Below are 23,981 nucleotides of genomic sequence, written 5' to 3'. Positions count from 1 at the left end.
CTAAATTTTCTATAATGAGCACAAAAATTATCTATGGTCAGAAAGAAAACATAGAAAACATTGCTTAAAGTCTTTTCTGGCTTCACAGATAGAACTCTTTCAGCCTGTGTAGTTACTAGCTCATGGCAATGCTGCTCTGGTGCAGGATACTGCTGAAGGAAGTGCCCCTGCATTTGCTGAGAGCTAGCCTTGAAGTATTTACACTGTTAGCCTGTTTTCTGGTCCTAGCATTGCCATGAAATGGCTGTGGGACCTTGGACAAGTCATTTTATTTCTCTGGACTTCAGGAGTTTTCATTTGTAAAATGAAGTGTCTAGATTGGATGATTTAAGGATTAGATTCTGATTCTATGATTTTGATACACTCATTAAGTCAATGTATTCATTGTAAGACTCCATGATTCACCTTTCTCCAAGTATCTTAAACAGTGGATTCTTATCCATAGCTAAATAAATGACTCTCTAATGGTGGAATTTCACATTGGGCTTTATGAATCACCTACACCCAAACACTGATCATATAGCTCTCTACAACCCACACATTCTAGATATTATCTGACCTTCTGAGAGAGTCAGGGATCCTTCCACATCAGCCTAACTCTTGAGAGGGAAGAGAGGGGTGTCTGCTTGGAAAGCAAGATAAACTCTTGTGTTCTGAGCTTCTTTCCTTTTCCTTCTCCCTTCCCTAAGACTCAGTTGTTCACCACTATCTGCTTCCTCTGTCTTCATCCTCTTCCCTATGGTTGAATCAGGCTTATGTCAGTGTGGTTCCCGGGTGGGCTGGTAGCTCATCTGGGTGAGGAAGGAGTGTGACTCATGCCCTGAGTCCAGTGAGTCAGACTGAGGGTGGGCTGGACCACGGGCCTCTCCAGGATAGGAACCAGGTTCTATGTATGCCGAGACCTTAGCTTCCTCCTCCTGGTAAGGGCACTGCTAGGTAAGTGCCAGGTAAGTAACTTCCACCTCCTGGTAAGTGCCACTGCACTCTTCCTCCTCTTCCATTTTTGTAAACTCACTTAAAAGCCCCTCTCATAAAATGTAATGCCACCTCTCTAAGCCTTAGAAAGTTGTGTCAATCTGTGACAATGCCTGCTTTCCTGGCATTTGGGAAGAAGAAGCAGATAAACAGACTATACTTGGAGCCAAAGAGGGTAAGAATTTCCCATTCTATCCTCTCATGTCCTAGGTTTGAGCCCAGCAAGATTTCAGAGTTCATATTCTTTCCTCCTCTTCCCAGCCCAAGCACTGAGCATCACACTGCCCTGGAGTTGATGAAAATCCTACTTTGTGTGACCTTGGGCAAGTTATTTAACTGCTTTGAGTTTCAGTTTCCTTTGCTGGGGAAGAAAAAAAGGGATAATAAACTAACCTAATGGAGTTGCTGTGCGTTAAATAAAACCTAGCATGCACTACAGACCTGGCTTCAGAAGGTGAGTCTCTGTTTATTCTGAAATGGAGTGGTTGCCCCATTGCTTTTGGACTCACTGGGAGATCTGAAGTCAGTCAGTGAGAAGGCTGAAGGGGGGCCATTTCCCAGTGGGAGTATCCATCGTGGTTTGGGAATTCGCCCCAGGTTGCCTCTGAAAAGCAGCCTGGAGTACTTTGTTCCAACAGAAACTATTCTCCCCTCCTGGGCATCTGGGGCCTTTCCCCTTCCCGGTGAACAATCCGAAGGGGGGGCAGGCCTTTCACACTCAGTACAAACAACGAACAAGCTGATTGTGTCCTAAGGGTTACTGGACAGAATCAGTATCACTTTTGTTTCCTTTTGTTTCAGGCTCCAATTGGTTGTCCTCATTTACAATTTTGATTACTTTGTTCATCCCGGATTTTCTGCATTATTGGTGATTTTCAAAAATATTGTGTTAAAATAGAATGTATCTAGATAGAGTTGCTTGCATTTCCTTCAAGTTTGCCCCTAATGATGTAATCTCCAGCTCTAGCTTTTTTTTTTGGGGGGGGGGTGTGGGAGGGGTGAGAGGGTGTATTTTGGAGGCAGAGGGCTCCTGCAATCCGTGCCTGCTTCTTTAAACCTGTGACTTTTTTTTTTTTTTTTTTTTTTTGCGAATGGGAACTTTGCTCTGTCCCCACCAGAGGCCCGGGATAAAGTTCCTAGCCTGGTTCCAGTCCATGCAGTCTGCCCACTCGCATTTCCCCTGAGCTCGGGGAGGACTCCGGATTCTTGGCGATCCTGCGCTCCCTTTAGCTCCGTATCGCTCGGGGGGCCACGCGGTAAGTGCCGGGCAGGCGGCTGGTTGAGGCCGGGGGCCCGGGGGCCCGGGGGGCCGGGATGGGGCGCCCTGCGGGGCGGGGAGCGCGGGCAGCTGGCGACTGGGCCCCGGGCGGCCGCCGCAGACCCCCGGGCACCTCCGCGGGGCGAGCGCGCCGGCGGCCCCGAGCGGGCGTGACTTCCTGCCCCGGAGGCCCCGCGGCCGCGGGCCCTGGACGCGGGCCAGGAGGCGTCGCCCGGGCGGGCTCGGGGCGCTCCCTGGGCGCAGCGGGCGCGGGAGCAGCGGGCGCGGGGGCCGCGCACCTGGAGGCCGGCGGGCGCGCGCGGACATGGAGGACGGCGTGCTCAAGGAGGGCTTCCTGGTCAAGAGGGTGAGCGCGCCGGGGCCCCTGGGCACCCCCGGGACCCTCGGGACCCCCGGGCCCGGCTCCCCCGCCGCGCGGCCGGGCGGGGAGGCTGTCGGAGGGGCGCCCTGCTCGGGTGCAACAGAGCGGCCGGGGCGCCGGCGAGGGCAGCCCGTAGGCCGGTGATGTGGGGTGCGGGGCGCTCCCGAGGCGGGCGCCGAGGCTGCGGCAGCTAATTCGGGGGAGCGCCGCGTTGAAATACGCGCCGTTAACGCACCGGCAGCGCGCTCTGTGGCTCGCAGCGCCCGTCTGGGGAGCGTCGCCCGCGGTCCCCCTGCCCACCCCGGCAAGGGGGCAGCCCGGCTGCTGCACCCGCCCCGCGCCCGGCCGGCCCCTGTGCTCTCCCGCGCGCCCGCAGCGCGCACGTGGGCACCGCGTTCTTCCCTCTCCCCCAAGGAGAAGCAGTTCAGGACGCTGGTGGGTGCTGGAGCAGGCGCAGACCCACCAAGGTTGAGCCCACACCTTGTTCTGTCCGCCGCAGGGTGGGTGTCGTTATCACTGAATTCCAGGTGAGGAGACGGAGGGGGCAGAAGGATGAGACTTGCCCCAGAGCCCCAGGACTCTCTGGGACTGCACCCTCGGTCCTCGGTCCCTGCCCACGCCCGCAAGGCCTTCCCCTCAGCTAGCAAGAGCCCAGACAGACGCAGGACTCACAGAGCAAGGTGGAACATGAGCCAAAGAGTAGCAACAAGAGGAAGTTCGAGATTTTAGAGTTCTTTGAACATAGTTGTTCACACTAAGGGTTTATACGGGCATAGAGGCAGAGCCTAGAATCTGGGGATGATCCTTTTGGCTCTTCTACTGAGATTATAGCTTTGGGAGGGAGATGGACGAAGAGGGATGGATGAAGAGGCTCCCCCTTGCTTTGCCTCCTCTGGTGGCCAGAGCGCCCTTCGCGAAGTCTCAAATGGCTTTCAGGTCAGTGGGTGATATAGCCATGTTATGTCACACATTATTTGATATAGGAGGGCGGGTGTGTTGTTTGCTCAAAACTGTAAGCAGGAGCAGTAGTAGGCTAATGCCTACTTGATCAAGGGTCAAGCTGGACACAGCAGGTACCAAATTCCAAGCCACTGTAATTAGAGCGATAGGCTGGTCCCTCTGGGTTTGTGGAGGCAGCTGCACCCAGAGAGACAACCTGTGGCAGGGCTTCTGCAGTCTCCCACTTTCCTGCAGCTCATGAGGTGAGAGGAAGAGCGTGACTTGGGCAAGGGTCTTGGAGGGTGTTGTTGACTGTCCAGATAGCTCGCCCCGGTAGGGGCCTCCCTCTGTTCCTGGGGTTACCTCCCACCGTTCCCTACCACCACCACCATACAGACTCAGGAAAGCTAAAGAGGGAAGGAAGGACGTGAGTTCTCTTCGGGATGGCCGCCCAGACCTGGGTGGCTGGCTCAGGGAGTCCAAGGTGCAGGAAGATGAAGACAGTCAACAGATTTAGCCCCAAAAGCCCACGGAAGGGGGTTGGCTGAAATGCGGGAAGCTTATTCCAGCCAAACCCAAACACAGGAGTGTGGAGGCTGGCCCTGAGGCAAACGAAAGCCACACCCTTTCCTGAAAGGTGAGGGACCTGGCCTAGGGGGCGGAGGCACAGCTCACAGTTCCCGCCCACCCACGGATCTATCTCAGCTTTTCCTCTTCCCCCTTAACGTCTTTTCCTCCTGGTGGCAACAGCAGCTTCTGTGCCTGCTGGAGAATTTGCAGAGCTATGGCCTCGGGATTCCAGAGATTTAGGAGGGTTTACAATGGGAGACATGGCCTGAGCTGGAAGCCCAGAGTACTGAACAGTCCTCACTGGTGAGGGTGAAGCCGGAGACGGGCAGGGGCATGATGGATTTGGCTCTTACTCCCGCCCAGACACGAAAGAAGCAAAGCTCCAGGCAAAATGCAGGGCACTCACTTGGCCTAGCTTTAAAGGAGGGCCAGGGGGAAGGAAGCGGGATCAGCACGGGCAAGATTGCTTTTCCTTTACAAAGACGCTGAGGCACTTCAGGCCTTGCTGCCCGGCATGACACTCTTAGAAAAAGACATGGCAATGTTAACACGCTTTGGCCTAAAAATTTCCTTTGTGGGATTTTATCTCAAGGAAATACCATTAAAACTTGATGAACAAAGTTATTTTTGTAGTGAAAAACCTGGAAGCTACCTGTATATCCCCACATACACAAATGACTAGGTATATTATAGTTTTGCAAAAAATGCTTATAATATTATAACCCAAAGAGTAAGAATATACAAGGTATTAATAAGGAAAAAATAGGCATAGAATATAAAAGTCTAGAAGGAGTTCGGCTTCAGGCTAGAGGTCTGAAATCAAAGTGTTGGCAGGGCCATACTTCCTCTGAAACCCGTAGGGGACAGTCCTCCCTTGCCTCTTTTGCTTTGGTATTTGGAGGCTGTAAAAGAAAAACCCAGGTTTTTCTATCCGATGTAGGGAAAAACCTTGTTCTTCCCTATTTATGCCTTTATATTTTGAATCTGCTTTCTTTTATACAGAATACTTCCTTTCTGACAGGGCTGGTCACCAAATGTATGGAGGTTTCCCCCACACCAAACAATTCTCTGTGACACCAGCTCATTGCCTGCCGTTTAACTCAATTCTGACACTACGTGGAGACAGTATCATATCCCACAAGTTAAGGGCTCAGTCCTACAAGATTGCCCTCCACCACCTCCACCCTACTCTACCCATACTTTAGACAGTGGTCACAAGCCCGGGTTATCACTTGTATTTCTGACCAGTGGGGTGTCCTGTGCATGTTCCAATGACTTCCTTTTCCATTTCAATTAATTTGCTACAGTGGCTCATAGAACTTAGGGAAACGCTTACATTTGCCAGTTTATTAAAGGATATGATAATTGCCACAGATGAACAGCCAGTTGGAAAAACTGTGTAGGGCAAGGTATGTGGGAAGGGGCTTGGAGCTTCTATGTCCTCTCCGGGCATGCCAGTAGTCTCAGTACCTCCATGTATTCACTAACCCAGAAGCTCTCTGAACCCCATACTTTGGTATTTTATGGTGACTTCATCACATAGGCATGATTGATCATTAACTTCATATTCAGCCCTTCTCCCTTCTCAAGAGAATGAGGGTGGCACTGAAAATTCCAAGCTACTAAATGTGGCTTTTTCTTAAGGATGACCAGCCTTCATCCAGAAGCCCACCGGAGTCAGTTCATGAGAATAGAGAGTGCTCCTATCACCAGGGCAATTACAAGAGTTTCAGGATCTCTGTGCCAGGAATGAGAGGCGGATATATATGTATGTATATAATACATACAATATAATATATATATATATATATATATATATATATATATATATGTTAACCATCACCTTGCACAGGAAATCCTTAGCATTCCTTGGCTTGTGGATACATTACTCCAATCTCTGCCTTCATCATCACATGGCCATCTTCTCCCTGTGTACCTCAGTATCCAAATTCTCTTTGTATAAGGACACCACTTAATATTAGGGCCACCCTAATCCAGTATGATGTCATCTTATCCTGATTACATCTGCAAAGACCCTATTTCCAAATAAGATCACATTCATAGGTGCCAGGGCTTAAGAATTCAACATATCTTTTAGGGGGACATAATTCAGTCCATAGCAAGTACCATCTCTGCTTCTTTGGGGATTAGGGTCTTGGGCAAGAACTTTCTGGGCCTTAATTTCCTCACCATTAAAGTTAGGGAGTTGTATGGACTTTTACAAAGGGTCCCTCCTGCTGTAACATTCTATGCCTCTTAAGCCCAGCTGTGGATTGCTATCCCAGTTTATGGACTCCCCTCCTTCCTCCACAGGGGTCCTAGGGACCCTAAATCACTTGTGGTCTAGCAGGCCTCTGGCCTCAGCCAGTTACTTGCAGATAAGGAGCCCAGAGAGGGAGGAAACTGCCTGGGTAGAGTGAGGCCTAGGATATTTTTTCAGCTATACTACTGTGGTTTTGGCCTCTGACTCCCTTTACCTGGTGGCTTTGAACCAGTTCCTTGTTTCCTCTGAGCATGGCGTGTTTATCTGTAGACCAGGGATAATGGTGTTCTCCTTCCATTTTGTGGATTATTACCGCAGCCTCCAAGTGAGCTGCCTGCTGTAGTCTGGCCTGCTTCATTCAGCTGTTCTGGCACAGTGTGGTCAGGGTGATATTTTAAACATGAGAAGCTAAGCTTTTCGTCATCTTTCTAGTTAAAAGTCTTCAAGGACTCCTCTCTGGCCGCAGTATAAAGATCAACTTTACAACATGGAACCTGTTGGTTAACTGGACCGGCATCACTTCCTCTGGGCTTTGCCCACAGGCCTCTGAGCCTAATCCATATAGAACCACTTGGAGTTTCTCAAAAGTGGAAGTGACTCAAGCTCTCCCTTCCCTGCCTTCCTGACATAGCTAACTCCACATAACTTCCCAGATTCAGCCCTAGCATCAGCCCTTCGGAGAGCCTATGTCACCCCACTCATGCTCTTTTGAGTTTCCTCCTCCATTGAGCTGCTTCTTGGGGTTTGCATTGTGATATATATTATTTATCTGTTCTGTAATCATCATCCCAAAGTTTAACATCTTAAAACAACAAACATTTATCTCACACAGTTTCCAAGGGGCAGGTTGTTCAGGAACATCTTAGCTGCAAGATTCAAATCTCCCATGAGGTTCTAGCCAAAATGTTGCCCAGTGTGGCAGTCTTCTGAGGGCTTGACTGGCTATAGAATCCAATTGCAACTCGTCTGGCTGCTGTCTGGAAGCCTTGGGTTCCTTACCTCTGTGTAGGGGCTGGTCATGATGTGGCAGCTAGCTTTCCCGGAATACATGGGGGAGAGAGAGAGAAAGAGAGAGAGAGAGAGAGAGAGAGAGAGAGAGAATATGACCCCAAGACTGAAGCTACAGGGTCTTTTTTAACCTAAGGTCAGAACCAACAAATAATCACTCTGCCATAGTCTCTTGGTCACATGGACCAACCCTTATACCATGTGGGAAGAAGCTATATAAGGGTGTGAATATCAGAAGGTGGGGTCCCGGAGAACCCCACCAATCATCTGTCCTAGAACTTATCACACTAGCTGGCACCATTGTCTGTCTCCTCCACTGTCTTAGGTCAGAGTCTTACTCATCCTTGTCTCCCTGCTGCCAGCACAGTGCTTGGTGCAGTAGTCGTTAGTCATTGATTGTTGAATGAATAGATAAATGAATGAACGATTTCCCTAGTCGTCTCATCAGGATTTTAGTTTATTTGACTTTCAGTTCATTTTCCATTGTAAAAATAGTAATGCTTATGAATTTTTTTAAAAGCTAGAAAAGTATTCAAGGCTGTAAATTGAAAAATAAGTTTTTATTCTTTTTTTCTAAGATTTTATTTATTCATTAGAGAGAGAGTGCGTGTATACAGAGTGAGAGGCAGAAGCAGGCTCGCTCAGCAGGGAGCCTGACACAGGGCTCAGTCCCCGGACGCTGGGATCCTGACCAGAGCTGAAGGCAGACACTTAACTGACTGATCCAGGTGCCCCATATGTTTTCATTCCTGTTGCCCTGTATCCAGTCTTAGTCCTTAGAGATGATAATTATTAACTCTCTTGAGGTATCCCTTCAGGAATTTTCCAAAATAACTACTAGAGTTATATTTAGGTATCACATGAAAAAACATAAGTAAAAGTGCTTTGCCTGCCTGGGTCAAAGACTATGGGCGCTCTGCTTCTTGGTGGCTCAGAGTGCTGGGTTTGACTTTGAGGGCTCCACCAGTGACCTTTCCTGCCATCTGTTGGGATTGGAATCCCTCTGCTGCAGCCACGGTGGGCATGGTATTGTTACACAGAGTATTTTGTATTATTTTATTATAAGCAATGATCCAAAGTGTCTCAATACATAAAACCTTTTCCATATCCTGGATGATTTACTCAGCACACATCCCTGGAAGTGGAATTATTGGGTCAAAGAATTTGAACATTTTTTATGAGGGTCACCAGCTTCTTCAGGGTTTCTACCTACACAGTAAATCCTTGCTTATTAGCCTTTCTCCTCAGACCTCTCTCCTTCGCTGGCAGGATTCGTAGTTGCTCTTAAACACATTCCACTGTAGTGAGTTTGAACAGAAAGGGATTTCATGGAGGAATATTAATTACTAAGTACCTCAGGAATACTTGGGAGGGCCAGAGAACCTAGCTAGGATGCTATACAGCCAGGGACAATGTAGCCAGGCAAAAATACCCAACAGCACCACCAGCCATTTCTAGTGGAAACATCACTGCTGACATTATTTGCCATTTGTCCCTGATAGCTCTGGGGACTGGGTGTCAAAAGAATCTGTTCTACCAACACTGTTCTTGCCAGAAATCCCCATTTCCCTCTGTTTGGTGACTGCCAAATACGCATCAGTTCCCCATGCCTGGAAGTGGCAGCAACTTAGTCACCTACCTGTTACCTTTGTGGCAGGGATTCTGGAAAATGTAGTGTTTTGTCCAGAAAAGAACAGATTCTCCATATTGGTTTGTTCTGTTCAACATCTGTTTGTGACACTTTTCTCTCTAACATCTCCAAGCCCCCGTTTCTCCTCTCCTTGTTGTTTTAGTTTGCTAGAGCTACTGGAACAAAAGTACTGCAGACAAGATGGCTTAAACAGAGATTTATTTTCTTGCAGTTCTGGAAGTAGGGTACAAGGTCAAGTTGTCAGCAGATTTGGTTTCTCCTGAGGCCTCTCTTCACAGCTTGCAGATGGGCACCTTCTTGCTGTGTGCTCAGGTGGTCTTTCCTCTGTGCATATGCCTCCCCGATGTCTCTCTGTATGTCTGAGTGTCCTTTCTTTTTATTTTAAGATTTTATTTATTTATTCATGAGAGACACACAGAGAGAAAGAGAGGCAGAGGGAGGGATCCGGGATCGAATCCCACGTCGGGCTCCCGGTGCATGGAGCCTGCTTCTCCCTCTGCCTGTGTGTCTGCCTCTCTCTCTCTCTCTGTGACTATCATAAATAAATAAAAATTAAAAAAAAAAAAAAAAAAAAGAGAGGCAGAGGGACTAGATCCCTGGTCTCCAGGATCATGCCCTGGGCCAAAGGCAGCACTAAACCACTGAGCCACCCAGGCTGCCCTGAGTGTCCTTTTCTTTTAAGGACCCCTGTCAGATTAGGTTAGGGCCCACTTCATGACCTCATTTTAACCTAAACACTTCTTTAAAGCCCTAACTTCACATACAGCCAACATTAGGAGTTAGGGCTTTATTTTTTTTTTCAAAATATTTTATTTAAATTCAGTTTGCCAACATATAACACCCAGAGTTCATCCCATCAAGTGGGAGTTAGGGCTTTAATATATGAATGTGTGTGTGCCAAGGGGGACATAATTTAGTCCATAACACTTGTGTCCTAAGGTTTAAGATTATTTTGCCCTCATCAGCCAGGATTGCATTCTTCCTGTACACAATCTTTTTTTTTTTTTTTTAAGATTTTATTTATTTATTCATGAGAGACACACAGAGAGAGAGAGAGAGAGAGGCAGAGACACAGACAGGAGAAGCAGGCTCCATGTAGGAAGCCTCATGTGGGACTCGATCCCAGGTCCCCAGCATCACAACCTGGGCCGAAGGCAGGCACCAAACCGCTGAGCCACCCAGGAATCCCCTGTACACAATCTTTTGAGCCAGCAATTGACTGCTAATGCTGGTCCAGGAGCCCCTCAGTACAAGGTCATCGAGAAAGAGGACCTGAGCTTGGGCCACATGGAGAGCAGTAGAGAACCCCTGTTGCTGAGGAGTCAGAGACCAATCTTTTTTGTTTCTTTAAATACATCTGCCCACGTCAAGAAAACCTGTCAACCGTCGTGTTACATGCCGATCCTAAGTATGGGACAGAGTGGAAAGAGCAAAAAATGTAAAATTCAACTTGACTACGAAAGTCATCTCACATGAACAGCTTGATCACCAGGCAGTGTGATAGCACTTAGACATGTTAATAAACTCTTGTCAGATTAACGTGGTTAGAAGTTCTATTTAGCTGCCGTAGTAAATTCTGTTTGGGCACAGCCCAGTGCTTGCTCAGTCAACTCCTACAACTTTTGGTTCCCTAACAGCACTTAGAATCACTGAGCAATCACAATACCACAGATAGGCGAATTCAAGGAGCCTTTGAAATTAATAAATGCTAGGAAATGTAAGGAAATGAGGGAATTGGGGAAATGGTCTCTGATTCAGATAAAGCGCATCTCTCTTAGTTAGAATCTAATCCTTATTGGGCTCTGCTCTGAGAAATATGCCAGGAAAGTTGTTTTAATAAGTGTATACTAACCCCGTTCTTTTCTGATTCCTCAGTAGACATTCCCTTATCTGTTGATCTATCTCTTTGCCTTTACCTGACTATCCTGTCCATTGGCTCTATGGCTCACCCGAGAACACCCCCCAAAATACCCTGCCTTTTAGGCTTGCCCCTTAGCAAGATTATTAGGGTCCTTAGCACTGTTAGACTGTGGCTTCAACTTTATAAATTGTTCACGTCCTTTGACTAGTAATATTCTTTCTAGGAATATATCCTAAGGGAAAAAAAATCTGAGATGCAGATAAGAATTTATGTGCAAGGATATTTACTGCAGAATTGTTTATAACAGTGAAAAAAACAACCTCAGTTACAAACAGCAGATTGACAACTAAATGTTGCATCTACCTTGTGCTTATTAAAAAACATATTTCAAAGAAATATATTGGCGTGAGAAGATGCTCTGCAAAGCTCAACGAAACAAAAACTAGATAATAAAACTATATGTAACATGGTCTTGATTTTTTTAAAAACCAGAAAATAAAAACTAAGAGGAAAAAAAGACTTTAGGAAAATACAGTGTTAGCAATGGCTAACACTCCCAGTGATAGGACTTTCTTTTCTGCGTTACTTTGCAGTTTCTTTCAAGGTTTATAATCACAGAAAAGGTCAACTGGGAACTGGAAGGTCAATGCCAAGGATGTTTGTTACATACTCAAAAGAGTTGATAAGGAGATCCAGACAAATAATGCTTTTTTCATGAAAATGAAAATAAAAGGTATGATTTTGAACTGGATCCTTTGGCTATTAAGGACACTATTGGGCCAGTTGGCGAGACTTGGATGGGGGTTGTGGAATCGATGAAAATAACATTATTGGAAATTTCCTGATGTTTATGGTTGCGTGATGGTTATGTTGGAAATATTCCCCTCACCCCTTTTTTTGTAGCAGACACACATGAAATACTCAGAAGTGATGGAACATCATGTTAAAAATTTACTCTTACACGATTCTGTAAAAAAAAAAAAAGTTCTTTATTACTATTCTTCAGCTTTACTCTGAATTGAAATTATTTTAAAATTAAAAAAAAAATAAAATGAGGTTTTTAAAAAAGATAATGCTGTCTCCCTTTTTGAACAGTAGATGGCATGGCACAGTCTGGATACCTGTGCCGTAGGACAGACACCTCTCCCCGAACTCAGTGTTGTCCCCTCAGCTGCCTCACTGCAGGGCTCTCCTGTCCGTCCTCAGGGTCACATTGTCCACAACTGGAAGGCGCGATGGTTCATCCTTCGGCAAAACACACTGCTGTACTACAAGCTTGATGGGGGTCGGAAGGTGACCCCTCCCAAGGGCCGGATCCTTCTGGATGGCTGCACCATCACCTGCCCCTGCCTGGAGTATGAAAACCGACCGGTAAGTGAAGGCCCTTGTTCCCCTGCCTTGGACTCTCCCACCTCTGGCCTCTTTGGTGAGGGTGGTGTGGGTGAAGAGCTGAGTTATCATTGAGAAACCTAAATTGAAGTCCCGCTGCATTACGTACCAGATGTGTGATGTTGGGCAAGTAATTGAACCTCTCTGAGCCTTAGTTCTTCATCTATAAAATGGGGTAAGTTCATGACACCTTGATAGCTCCCATGATTGTGCCGAGGATCATGAGAGGCTAATGGTCTGTCAAAGCACTTTGTGGGCTAGGAGCACTACACAAATGGGAGCAATTAGTGCTTCTTTGGAATTTAATATGGTGGCTTTCATCCCCTTGAGGGGGGTATGTGTTCCTAAAGTCAGGTGCAGTTTCAACCCTATCGTCAAAAAAATATCTGAATTAGTCATTTTTGGAGGGCCCATCAGGTGCCGAGAAATCTGCTAGGCTTGCAGGAGTCAAGGGAGAAAGTGGTAAGAGCGTTTTTCCTTGAGTTATTAATCTTATTATGAAAGCAAGTGGTTAACTAAAAAACATTCCGAATTCCAAATGTTGGCACAAACATAATTAGCTGTAGAGAACACTGTATTCCCGAAGAGGAGGAAGATGTAATTATGGGCTCTGAGTCAGGTACAGCATTGGAAGGAATAGAGATTTGGCAAAGATCTGAAAGAGGAGAGAGGCAGACGTTCTGGGCAGGTGGAAAGTCTTGAGTAAATGTGAGGGGAGACAGGGATAGATTTGGAGATGCCCCTGTGGCCAAAGGGGAATGTTCACAGAGGGAGCAATGGGAGGTTGGCTGGCGCCAGACGGAGGAAATGCGGAGTTGTTGAAGGTCCTGAGTGAGAGAATGGATGGGTGAAAACGCTCTTAGAAGGACTAAAATGAGGAACTACGCTCTGTTCCTAATAAGTTATTAGATCCATAAAGAAGGGTCTTACACGTTCTTCTTTCCTTTTTTTCTTTTTTTAAGTATTCTTTGTATGGGGCTCGAATTCACAACCCTGAGATCAAGAGTCACACGCTCTATCGACTGAGCCAGCCAGGCGACCCACCTTTTTCTTCTTTCTTTTTTCTTTTTTTTTCTTTTTCTTCTTTCTTATCATGTTTTTCTTCTTTGACTCTTCTAGACCAATTGACAAGCCTGATTACAAGAAAATATTCACACAGTCTACTCTGGGTGGTGGGTTTCCCGGTATTTGTTTTGTTAACCTCTGTACTCTTCTGTAGTTTTGAATCTTTCTCAAGAAAACAAAAGGAGCTATTAAAATAACGAGGCATGAAATAGGGCAAGAAGTAGGGGGAGCACAAGAAAACATTATGATATGTCCACAGGACATGACTGGAATTTGAGGACAAAGGAGAGGTAGATATTGAGTGTCATTCCAGCCTAGGAGGCTGCAAATATGAAATGTCCGTCTACAATTTCCACTGCCAACCTATAGGTGCTGCTGATTAAGAGGGAAAAGTCAGGCCGGGTAGTGTTCTGTTGGGTACCGGCAAGGCTGCTAGAGAATGCCCAGGCTGGGCAGACTGGGGCTACATCTTCCTCTTTGTAGCATCACAAGACCAAACACTATGGACACATGGCAGACGATTAGCAAATGTTTGCTGGATTCATGTTTAAGAAGGAAGACAAGGGATCCCTGGGTGGCGCAGCGGTTTAGCGCCTGCCTTTGGCCCAGGGCGCGATCCTGGAGACCCGGGATCGAATCCCACGTCGGGCTCCCGGTGCATGGAGCCTGCTTCTCCCTCTGCCTGTGTCTCTGCCTCTCTCTCTCTCTCTCTGTGACTATCATAAATAAATAAAAATTAAAAAAAAAAAATAAAAAAAAAATAAAAAAAAAAGAAGGAAGACAAATTTACAGATAAGTGAGATGATTTTAAGAGGAAAAACACCTACTTTTCTAAGTGAATTTAAGACTCTAGTTCTCAACAACACCCCAGAATTTATAGGTTAACTTCTTGACCCGATGCCCCTTAATAATTATTAAGGAACAGTAGACAGGGGAAGTGCTGGTAGAATGGGCTGGAGATACAAAAACTTTCAAAAAAGGAAACAAGTTGGGGATCCCTGGGTGGCTCAGCGGTTTAGCTCCACCTTTGGCCCAGGCCGTGATCCTGGGGACCTGGGATCAAGTCCCACATCAGGCTCCCTGCATGGAGCCTGCTTCTCCCTCTGCTTGTGTCTCTGCCTCTCTCTCTGTCTCTGTGTCTGTCATGAATAAATAAATAAAATCTTAAAAAAAGGAAACAAGTTAAATTTGCTAATTGGAGTTGTGAGCTTCCTGTTAATTCTCAGATTGTCTGTCATCTGCCTGGTTCACGAGTCCTTGAGCTGGAAGAGGTCATGAGGAGCCCATAGGTTCACTAAGAACAAGTTATAAAGTATATGTGTGTGTATATATTTAAATTAAGGAAGCTATATAAGAGTATGTGTGGATTTCACATGGAATTTTATAGTCTTTCCTAAAATTCTTTCATTAAAATATTGACTGCCAACAGAAAGTTGATTTTGTTCTCCCACAATGCTAATGAGTGAGTCAGTGTTAACTTGGAGGAACAGCCTCATGGTATTCTTTGAGACTGTGAGCCTGCCTTGTCTTTATCACCATTTAAAAAAAAGTTTATTTATTTATTTGACAGAGAGAGAGAGAGAGAGAGCGCACAAGCAGGAGGAACAGCAGGCAGAGGGAGAGGGAGAAGGGTTTAGCAGGGAGCCTGACATGGGGCTCAATCCCAGGACCCTGGGATCATGACCTGAGCCAAAGACAGACACTTAACTGACTAAGCCACCCAGGTGCCCTGTCTTATCATCATTTTTGTTGTTAGTTGAGAGGAGGGATGTTAAGTTTACAAGCAAAGGAAGTTGGGAACTAATATATTAGAAAACAGAATGGTAATGAAACAATGCACCTGTTTTCCAACAGAAGCGGCAGGTCCAGTTTACTTGGATGAAATTTAATAGGGTCAACATCCAAATCCTACAAAGGTAAAAAAAAAAAAAAAAACCCTCTGTGCACATTTAAAGAATGGAGGAGATGCAGCCTATATCAAAAAGACTCTCAGCTGGGCACCTGGGTGGCTCAGTGGTTGAGTGTCTGCCTTTGGCTCAGGTTGTGATCCTGGGATCCCAGGATCGAGTCCTACATCGGGCTCCCTGCATGGAGCCTGCTTCTCCCTCTCCCTCTGTCTCTGCCTCTTTCTCTCTGTGTCTCTAATGAATAAATAAATAAAATCTTTTTTAAAAAAGACTCTCAGCTGACTGCACAGAGTGTGAGTCTACTGAGTCAGATCCTGCCACCCTGTATCCCTCAAAGCTTTCCTGGGGCAGCAGGTTCCATTCCCGGGGTCCTAGCTTATGAGAATGTCGACCAACTGCAGAACATGTAGCAGAGCATGAACCAGTTAAGAGATGAAACCATATCCTATGAGAAGTGTGTGAGAGACTGGAGATGCTGAGACTAAAGAAAAGAGCGCTGAAGGGAGCTTAGCGAACAGTGCCTCTGAGGTAGCTATTCGTACCCCCACATGACAGATGAAGAAAGTAAGGCCCGACGGCATTGCTTCCTGTGCCCAAGCGTCTGTAGCTAAGTGGCAGAGCTGGGACTTGCATTCCCATCAGCCTGACTTGAAAGCCAGTGCATCTCCCACTTCAGCACAGCCGCCGTCATGGGAGGTCAGGTTAGTCTCTGTGGTTCTAGAAGGCGGATTGGAAGCGGGGAGGCAGAGTGCCCAGAAGCAGTCCCTGTGCTCAATAGTCTGTGCCAGAGGGAAAGCTTACCTTTTGAGGCGGAGGGAGAGCTCCCTGCTGCTTGAGGTATGCCAGGGGAATCTTTGAAGACCACTCCCTGGGACGCGGTGGAGGGGTTGAGCTTTTGGCAGCCGCTGGGCCTCGGTGTCCCGGGTTTGCTGTGGCCCTGTCATCTTTGCTGCCTTGCCTGCGGGTCTCTCTGTGCTGGTGTGACCAGCCATCTCTTCCTGCAGCTCCTCATTAAGCTGAAGACTCAAACATCCACTGAGTACTTCCTGGAGGCCTGTTCTCGAGAAGAGAGGGACGCCTGGGCCTTTGAGATCACGGGGGCTATCCACGCAGGGCAACCGGGGAAAGTCCAGCAACTCCACGTTTTGAGAAACTCCTTCAAGTTGCCCCCTCACATCAGCCTACAGTGAGTGCCCAGCCCCGCCACCCCTCATCCTGCCTGGCTTTGCTGCGACCTCTTCTGTCTGTGGGACGCAGGGAGTAGGGCTCTGATGTTGCTCCACGGGCCTGTCCGGTACACCATTGTGCTGCAGGGCCTTCCGGCCTGCCTGGCTGCCCCGCTCCCAGTAACCTCTCAGGGCCTCTGCTGCTTTTGCCCACTTCGGTGTCCTGAAACCCTCCCTCCAGTTTCAGCCAAGGTGCCCCAGGCTATGTCACAGCCCCCCAGGAATCTCCACTTGCCAAATCATTGGTCTGATTTGCAGCCTGGGTGGCAAGAAGGATGTGTTTAGGCAGCAGCTGCATTCTTGCTTGGTGAGGTTCCTCATCCATCCATTCGGGCAGCAGTTACTGAGTGCCTACTGCATTCCCTATATGCCCTGGCTGTTCAGGAGACACAAATGTGAATAAAGAAGATCTCATCTCAAGTGCTTTCCAACTCAAGAACATAGATAGAAAATGAGAAAAGATTTTCCACTGGTGGCCAGAATCATCTCACAGAACAGAAAACAGGTCATTGGTAGAGGCAGTACACTAAAGTAGGGATGAAGGAGTTCATCTGCAGGAAACCCCCCCCTAACCTCCAAGATAGCAGAACTGTCAAAGACACAGGACGAGTCCACTTCTGGGCTCCCAGAGAGCTCCGTGCCAGGCCCTGAAGTCTTTTATTGTACATTCATTTGCTTTAAAATGAAAAGTCACACAGCTCTTTAATTGTACTACAAAAGGAATACCTGTCTCACATAGAAATGAAATCCTACCTCTCAAATTCTGATGCATCCCCAAATACTCCTCTTGCTTTGTAACATGTATCACACCGGTTGCCCCTTGCTTTATACCTTTATACCTTGCTCCTTGGCCCCTCCCTTATATGCATTGGTGAGATGAGGGTTCCCTCTCCTTTGCCTTCCTTTTGTGTAGTCGCATTGTGGACAAGATGCATGACAGCAGCAGTGGAATCCGGCCAAGCCCCAACATGGAGCAGGGAAGCACCTACAAAAAGACCTTCATAGGTGAACCTCCCCTCTTGGGGGCTGGGGCGGGCAGTGGAAACCAGAGCATGGTGACCTGGGACTCGGCCATGTTTGACCTCCTATGTTGAGGCCAGAGCTGCCTCCGGCCAACTGGTTGGTCTGAGATGGCCACATGTGGGTGGGCCTTCGGTTGGCTTTTGAGTCCAGCCCAAGGCTGCCCAGGAGGTTAAAGTCAATGAGGTCACAGTCAAGCACCCCCAGGGAGGCTAATCTGTAGCCTGTCATCTGACTTGTGCTGCCCTTGCCCCAATGCAGGCTCCTCTCTGGTAGACTGGCTCATCTCCAACAACTTTTCTGCCAACCGTCTGGAGGCCGTGACCCTGGCCTCCATGCTCATGGAAGAGAACTTTCTTAGGCCGGTAGGTGTCCGAAGCATGGGAGCCATTCGCTCTGGAGATCTGGCCGAGCAGTTCCTGGATGACTCCACAGCCCTGTACACCTTTGTAAGTTAGGGAGGGAGTTCCTCTTGTTATTGGGTCAGGGAAGGAGGATGCAACAGAGTGAGGGCTGGGAGTCCACATTTTTGGGCGAAGGTCTAGGGCTTGGGCACCCCTTCACCTCCAGGTGGAGTGAGCTTTCTGTATTGAGAATTTTCGTTTTCCCCTGCGGTCGCCCCCAGAGTCTAGAACTGGGACTTTTTGGTAACAAAGTCCCTGTTTTTTCCTTTCTCACTAGGCTGAGAGTTATAAGAAGAAGATAAGCTCCAAGGAAGAAATGAGTCTCAGCACCATGGAGTTAAGTGGCACAGTGGTCAAACAAGGCTATCTGGCCAAGCAGGTATGCCTGCCTTGGAGAGGCAGGAGATGGACAGGATGTCCCCAAAGGGTGGGAAGGGCGAGAGGGCAGACGCTACTTACCAGCAGAATCTGCTACAGCAGGAGCTGGTGGCAGCTGCAGGGAGCAAATCAGGAGGCATGAGCATGCTGGTTCTCTCTCTCTCTCTATCTCTTTCTCTCTCTCTCTCTCTCTCTCACACACACACACACACACCCAGACAAAGAGACATTCAGAATAAAAGTACACACAAGTTGTTATCACAATACTAGGAAACGTCTGCAGCCCTGCCCAGGGCATGCACTCTTCTGGAAGGGCATTGCTTACGGGTTGGTGTTTTGCATTTGCTGGCCTTCAGCTCCCTGACGCTTCCTGGGGTCTCTGCCTTCCTCTGTGGGATGCTGTACACCTTCCTGATGCACTTTTTGAACAAAAAAAATAATACTTTTCTCCACCTACTTCAGTAGATTGAAGATGAAATCCTGTAGTGTGAAGTCAGTGTTTAAAAATGGACTGTGGCCCCTACTCCTAACCGTGTCTGGGGGAGTATCCCTGTTCCAGGCACATCTGACACACAGGCTGTTCTGTGAACAAAGTACCACGTCCAAGCCCATGAAGTGTGAGCAGACCTTCTGCACATGCCTCGTGTTTGTGCGTATCCTACACACCGTGTGAATGTGCACGACTGTACAATGGACACATGGTGCTCAGTGCCATTCCCATTGTTACTTGTGGCACGCATTGCTCTTGTCACCTGGTTCTTGCGTATTGGGATCCCCATCTACTCTTAGATTATTTACCATGCATGTGGCTGCCTATCTGCCCCAAAGGGCCCGCCTCCGAGGCCTGATGCGAGCCTAGTGAGGGGAAGTAGCAAGTACCTGGAAGGCCACCATCAGGGTGCGGGAGGGACTCTGGATGTTCCAGGCTGGAGGGCTAAGGAAGCTTTGGGATCTTGGGGGCGAATCCAGAGAGTCATACACATCAATATCTTATACATTTGGACTTTAACATGTAATTGATCATTTCTTACTTTTTCTGGTGCAGAATTTCTATGTGTGCGCATAAATACATGCAACTGGGTCTGATTTTGACACTTGAAAGTTGGTGCCCTTGGGTTTAGGTTTGCCTGTGAGTTCTTAGTCCAGTTGACACCTGCTGCCTCCCATCCTCCCTACACCCTGACTGCCGGTCTGGGTAATGCTCCCCTTTTCCTTCCATGCTGACCCTCTTTGCTTCTGTCAACTCAACGAACGGTGACAGTATTTTTGCTAAAATGTCTCTGAGCAGGGACATTCACGGCAACGGACATTGCCATTGCAGTGGCAATCCTTGGGTCTCTGGCGGACTCGTTCCAGAAAGTAGTCCCCTGTAGCAAGCTGTCTGGGGCATTAGATGCAGGGACATGGGAGGAAACAGCAGAGCTGTCACAGGTGAACTTTGAACCCTTTCTTTGCCTCAGGGGCACAAGAGGAAAAACTGGAAGGTGCGGCGCTTTGTGCTGAGGAAGGATCCGGCTTTCCTGCATTACTATGACCCTTCCAAAGTGAGTGCCACATGTTCACTTGGTGGCTGGGTGTAAGGCTTCAGTCCCTTCTCTCCCGAGCTCAACCAGCAGCTGGTTGTACTTCCTGCCTCTCTCCTGGCATCCGTCCCCTCGCTTCCACAATACAAGCTCTACTCAATGGTCTGGTCGTTTCTCTCTTTCAGCACGTTGTTGCCCGCCCAGAGGGTTATCATTATTTTGAGAGCAAAGCATTTTTTAGTTTCTGCAAAGCTTTCTGTGTGGCTGGAAGGGTGGGATGGGCTGATAAGGAGACTCCTAACTGGTGCTCCCCAGCCGCTTTGCCCCTTTCTGTGCGGAAATCCCATGAATTCTGCCCCCAACATTTATTTTTTTTTGTCCCCACCGATGTTGTGGAAAGTTTCTTTTACCATGTACTGTTTAAGCCATAATTTACGGATTTTCTTGTTTTCCAATCAATCGAAGAATTGCTACTCTGAGTTTTGGATAATAAGTATGTATTATTGTATGAGGAGTTGATCTAATAACAGTCAAAAGCAAAGATAAAGGGCCTTTTAGCTGGCCTGTTCGGCCTTGTCTTGGTAGATGTATGATTTTCATTCAGTTTTTTTTTTTTTTTTTTTTTCATTCCAAGTTTCAGTCAGGAATCCCAGCCCTAGGGGAGAGCACTGCAAGGAGTGAGAAGGAGCCCTCGGGGACCTTGCTGGCCAACAGAGGCCAGTGGGCCAGGGCGGGGTGTGGCCTTGCCCTGCCGCTGCTAGCAGTGAGACAGAGCCCAGACTTGTTACTGGTGCATGTAACACAACCACATGATGTCCTAATTCAGCTTCATCTTCTATTACAGAGGACTGTCACTGACTTCTTTAGCGGGCCCAAGGGTGGTTACAGGGCAAGAGTGCAACTCCTTTTTCCTTTTTGTGCATTCACACTTTGCCTAATCAGGAATTCTTTCTGCTGCAGGAGGAGAACCGGCCAGTGGGTGGATTTTCTCTTCGTGGTTCACTTGTGTCTGCTCTGGAGGATAATGGAGTTCCCACTGGTAAGGTGCAACTGGCCTTGGGCTCCTCCCGGCCTCACTCTCAGCGATCTGCTGGTGGACTGAGCTGTGGGGGCTGAGTAGATCTCAGGAGACGATGAATAGTGTGGGTTTTGGAGCCAATTTCAGAATTAGGGAAAAGGGCATATGGGGTGTTCTTAGTGGTTTTTTTTTTTTTTTTTTTTAAGATTTTATTTATTTATTCATGAGAGGCAGATAGAGGGAGGCAGAGACACAGGCAGAGGGAGAAGCAGGCTCCATGCAGAGAGCTTGACACGGAACTCGATTCCGGGTCCCCAGGATCAGGCCCCGGGCCGAAGGCTGCACCAAACCGTCAAGCCACCTGGGCTGCCCTGTTCTTAATGTTTTAACAACACAACTAAATAAATCCTTGTCTCTCTTATGCTTTCCCGTTTCTGTGCTTACTGGCAAATAAACATTCACCTTAGAATAGTAGCCTACACAGTGTTTAAAGGTTAGCAACACACTTTAGTATCTATTAGCACACTAACCTCACAACAGGCAGCTAAGAAAAACAGTGTATTATTCCCATTTTATGGATGTGGAAATTGAGGTTCAAAAAGTTAAAGTCAAATCCCAAATCTGTCTACTTTTAACATAAACGTGTTGGATTATTTTTTTAAAGATTTTTTATTTACTTATTCATGAGAGACAGGAGAGAGAGAGAGAGAGAGAGGAAGAGAGAGGGGCACAGACACAGGCAGAGGGAGAAGCACGCTCCACTCAGGGAGCCTAATGCGGGACTCGATCCCAGGTCTCCAGGATCACGCCCTGGGCCGAGGGCAGTGCTAAACTGCTTGAGCCACTGGGGCTGCCCCACGTATCAGATTCTTGGATGTGAATGGGACTGTAGATCTGTGGTTAGTGCAGGGAGCAGGCCAGGAGGGCACAGGTGAGGGATGGGGAATGAAAAGGACGAAATGAGGAAAGTGGGCATCTGGTGGGATTTCCTAACCACATGCATTGGTATTTAAGAAATACTTCATTATGTGTATTTTTGTTTGTGGTTCAGATGACTTCTAGCTGAAAGCAGACATGGATATCTACTCACTGATTTTTCTTCTGCCTAGGGGTTAAAGGAAATGTCCAGGGGAATCTCTTCAAAGTGATTACCAAGGATGACACACACTATTACATCCAGGCCAGCAGCAAGGCTGAGCGAGCTGAGTGGATTGAAGCTATCAAAAAGTTAACGTGACGAGGGAACATGTTCCGGAAGGAACAGAACCAGGATTCCTCCCTCCTACTGGATGGTACAGACAAGACTTCCTGGAGAATGGGATTGTGTTAAGACTTTTAGCTTCTTTGTAATATTTTGTATGGCTTTCTCTGAGACTGGAGTTCCTTAGATCACAATTGGCAGTGGTGCTATTTCCTTCCTCACCTTCAACAGCCTGGAAACGCTAGAACAGCTGTAAGACGTCAGTGTCTTGACTTTCATCCATTTTCACAGCTAGCCATCCCTTTGGCACCGAAGTAGGTTTTCCTGTCGTAACACTAACTAGCCAATATTGTAATACTAAATAAAACACTAGTCTCATGTTGGCTCTGAAATGCTGTCAAAAACTAACTTCTCTGGAATTAATAAAAACTGACATGTTTCTATTAAAATTGCTGTATAGTTTTATAGTTTTCATAGGTTTTTCATGCTTGAGGCTATACAAATTATTATGCAAGATTATGAAAACATCCCAAGTGATCTGTCACTAATGCTTCATCCTAAAATGGGGATGATGGCAAAATTTTGAACGTTGTTTTGCTTTGAAAAATAAGCCTATATAAGCATATTCACTGCAGAAATCATGGACTCAGTTGAGATAAGTCACCTATACAACAGAGTAAAATTACAGCGTTTCTATGAAAAACAGCAACTCAGAAAAGAGGTGCAGAGCAGAAGCTGCTAAAGGACAGAGAAAGATGTAAACGGTGAAAGAATTAAGGAATGAAATGTTGGTTTAAAAGTGAACATTGAGACATAGATACGAAGAAGCTTCACCAGTTTGGGAGGTTAATCTGAAGTAGTGAAAAGTCTGTATCATACAGTATCTTTAAAAACATTTTTATTACTTTCAAGTTTATACAGTAATCTGGCACAAGCTACTGTCAGCATTCTTGCCAAGTACAAGTGCTTAGACTTCCTTTAATGAATAGATATGTAACTTACATTTAAGGGGAGTAGGTACTTCCAAAGTGCTTAAGGAAAAAATTTTCCTTTTAAATAGTTTGAACTGCCTCCTCTTAGTCTTGTCTAGAATACCCAACCTGAATGATCAGGAATTCCAAGCTAATGAGGTTTTATTTTATTCCTTACATTGTAAGAGACTGCCTTTTAAAGCACCATTTTCCGTTTGGCATTTCACCAAGGTCTAATGTCCCTGGAATGTTTTATTGCTCTTTGAATATCAACAGGTGTTTATCTAAATTAAACTGCATTTGGTTTGATGGCTTGACTCCAAATTGGCACAACTGCACCCTGTTCTGTATAGGGGTATCAGAATCTTCAGGTTGGAAAAGTAGATGGCCATCACCTTGAGGCGAATGAGGGGAAATTCTTGCCGAGGTACTATAGTACTTGAATTTTTAAAAATCCCAAACCATTTTAATATAATGATTCTTCACATAAAAGTAGCTAGGTCAAAGGGTTTGAAAGGATGGCCGCTGAATAACCGTGATGCCTACCATGTCTCTGTAGGTTCCCACTAAATGAGCATTAACCACATACATACTGGTTTGTCTTGTTTTGCTCTAAAATACAGAAAATGAAATGTTCCCATTTTTTCTCAGCTACTTTTCAATTTCACTTATTAAATGAGACCCAAACTATTGCTAATTTTCAGTTGTAGGAGTTGATAACCGCTTTACCTCACAAGCAGAATGGGAGATGACATCATTTTAAGGAAAAGGCTTGGCTTTGTGTGGAGATCCAAGATTTGGATAAACTGAGCAATTGTTTTTGTTGATCTGTTCCTCAGGTCATTTAGAGCTGGGTATGTAGCTTTTCCTCATATTTGAAAGTGATATTGTTAGGTCAGCAGGGTATATGTTTAATTAGTTCTCTCCTTCATGGTATCAGTGAGGTATTAATTAATCTTTTCTCTGGGAAAG

At 46.7% G+C, this 23,981-nt stretch overlaps 1 protein-coding gene across 1 annotated transcript; it reads left to right on the top strand.

Moving 5' to 3' along the window:
- The first annotated feature begins 2,460 nt into the window (after nucleotides 1–2,460).
- Nucleotides 2,461–22,487, top strand: PLEK2 (pleckstrin 2). The gene is made up of 9 exons (XM_077909705.1): nucleotides 2,461–2,600; nucleotides 12,114–12,278; nucleotides 16,273–16,454; nucleotides 17,408–17,499; nucleotides 17,776–17,963; nucleotides 18,196–18,297; nucleotides 19,757–19,840; nucleotides 20,780–20,858; nucleotides 21,947–22,487. The coding sequence occupies exons 1-9, from the start codon at nucleotides 2,559–2,561 to the stop codon at nucleotides 22,072–22,074; spliced, it is 1,062 nt and encodes a 353-aa protein (XP_077765831.1). The 5' UTR covers nucleotides 2,461–2,558; the 3' UTR covers nucleotides 22,075–22,487.
- The last annotated feature ends 1,494 nt before the right edge of the window (nucleotides 22,488–23,981 follow it).

Source organism: Canis aureus, chromosome 9 (genome assembly GCF_053574225.1).
Source record: "Canis aureus isolate CA01 chromosome 9, VMU_Caureus_v.1.0, whole genome shotgun sequence".
Lineage (NCBI taxonomy): Eukaryota > Metazoa > Chordata > Mammalia > Carnivora > Canidae > Canis > Canis aureus.
This window is presented reverse-complemented; position numbering and strand designations above follow the sequence as displayed.

What these genes read in the sequence shown, in the direction of transcription:
- PLEK2 (XM_077909705.1), top strand. Translation starts at nt 2,559, where the DNA reads ATGGAGGACGGCGTGCTCAAGGAGGGCTTCCTGGTCAAGAGG. An exon ending in CCCCCTCACATCAGCCTACA is followed by an intron (nt 16,455 to 17,407) that starts GTGAGTGCCCAG and finishes CCTTTTGTGTAG; the next exon opens with TCGCATTGTGGACAAGATGC. An exon ending in CTACAAAAAGACCTTCATAG is followed by an intron (nt 17,500 to 17,775) that starts GTGAACCTCCCC and finishes GCCCCAATGCAG; the next exon opens with GCTCCTCTCTGGTAGACTGG.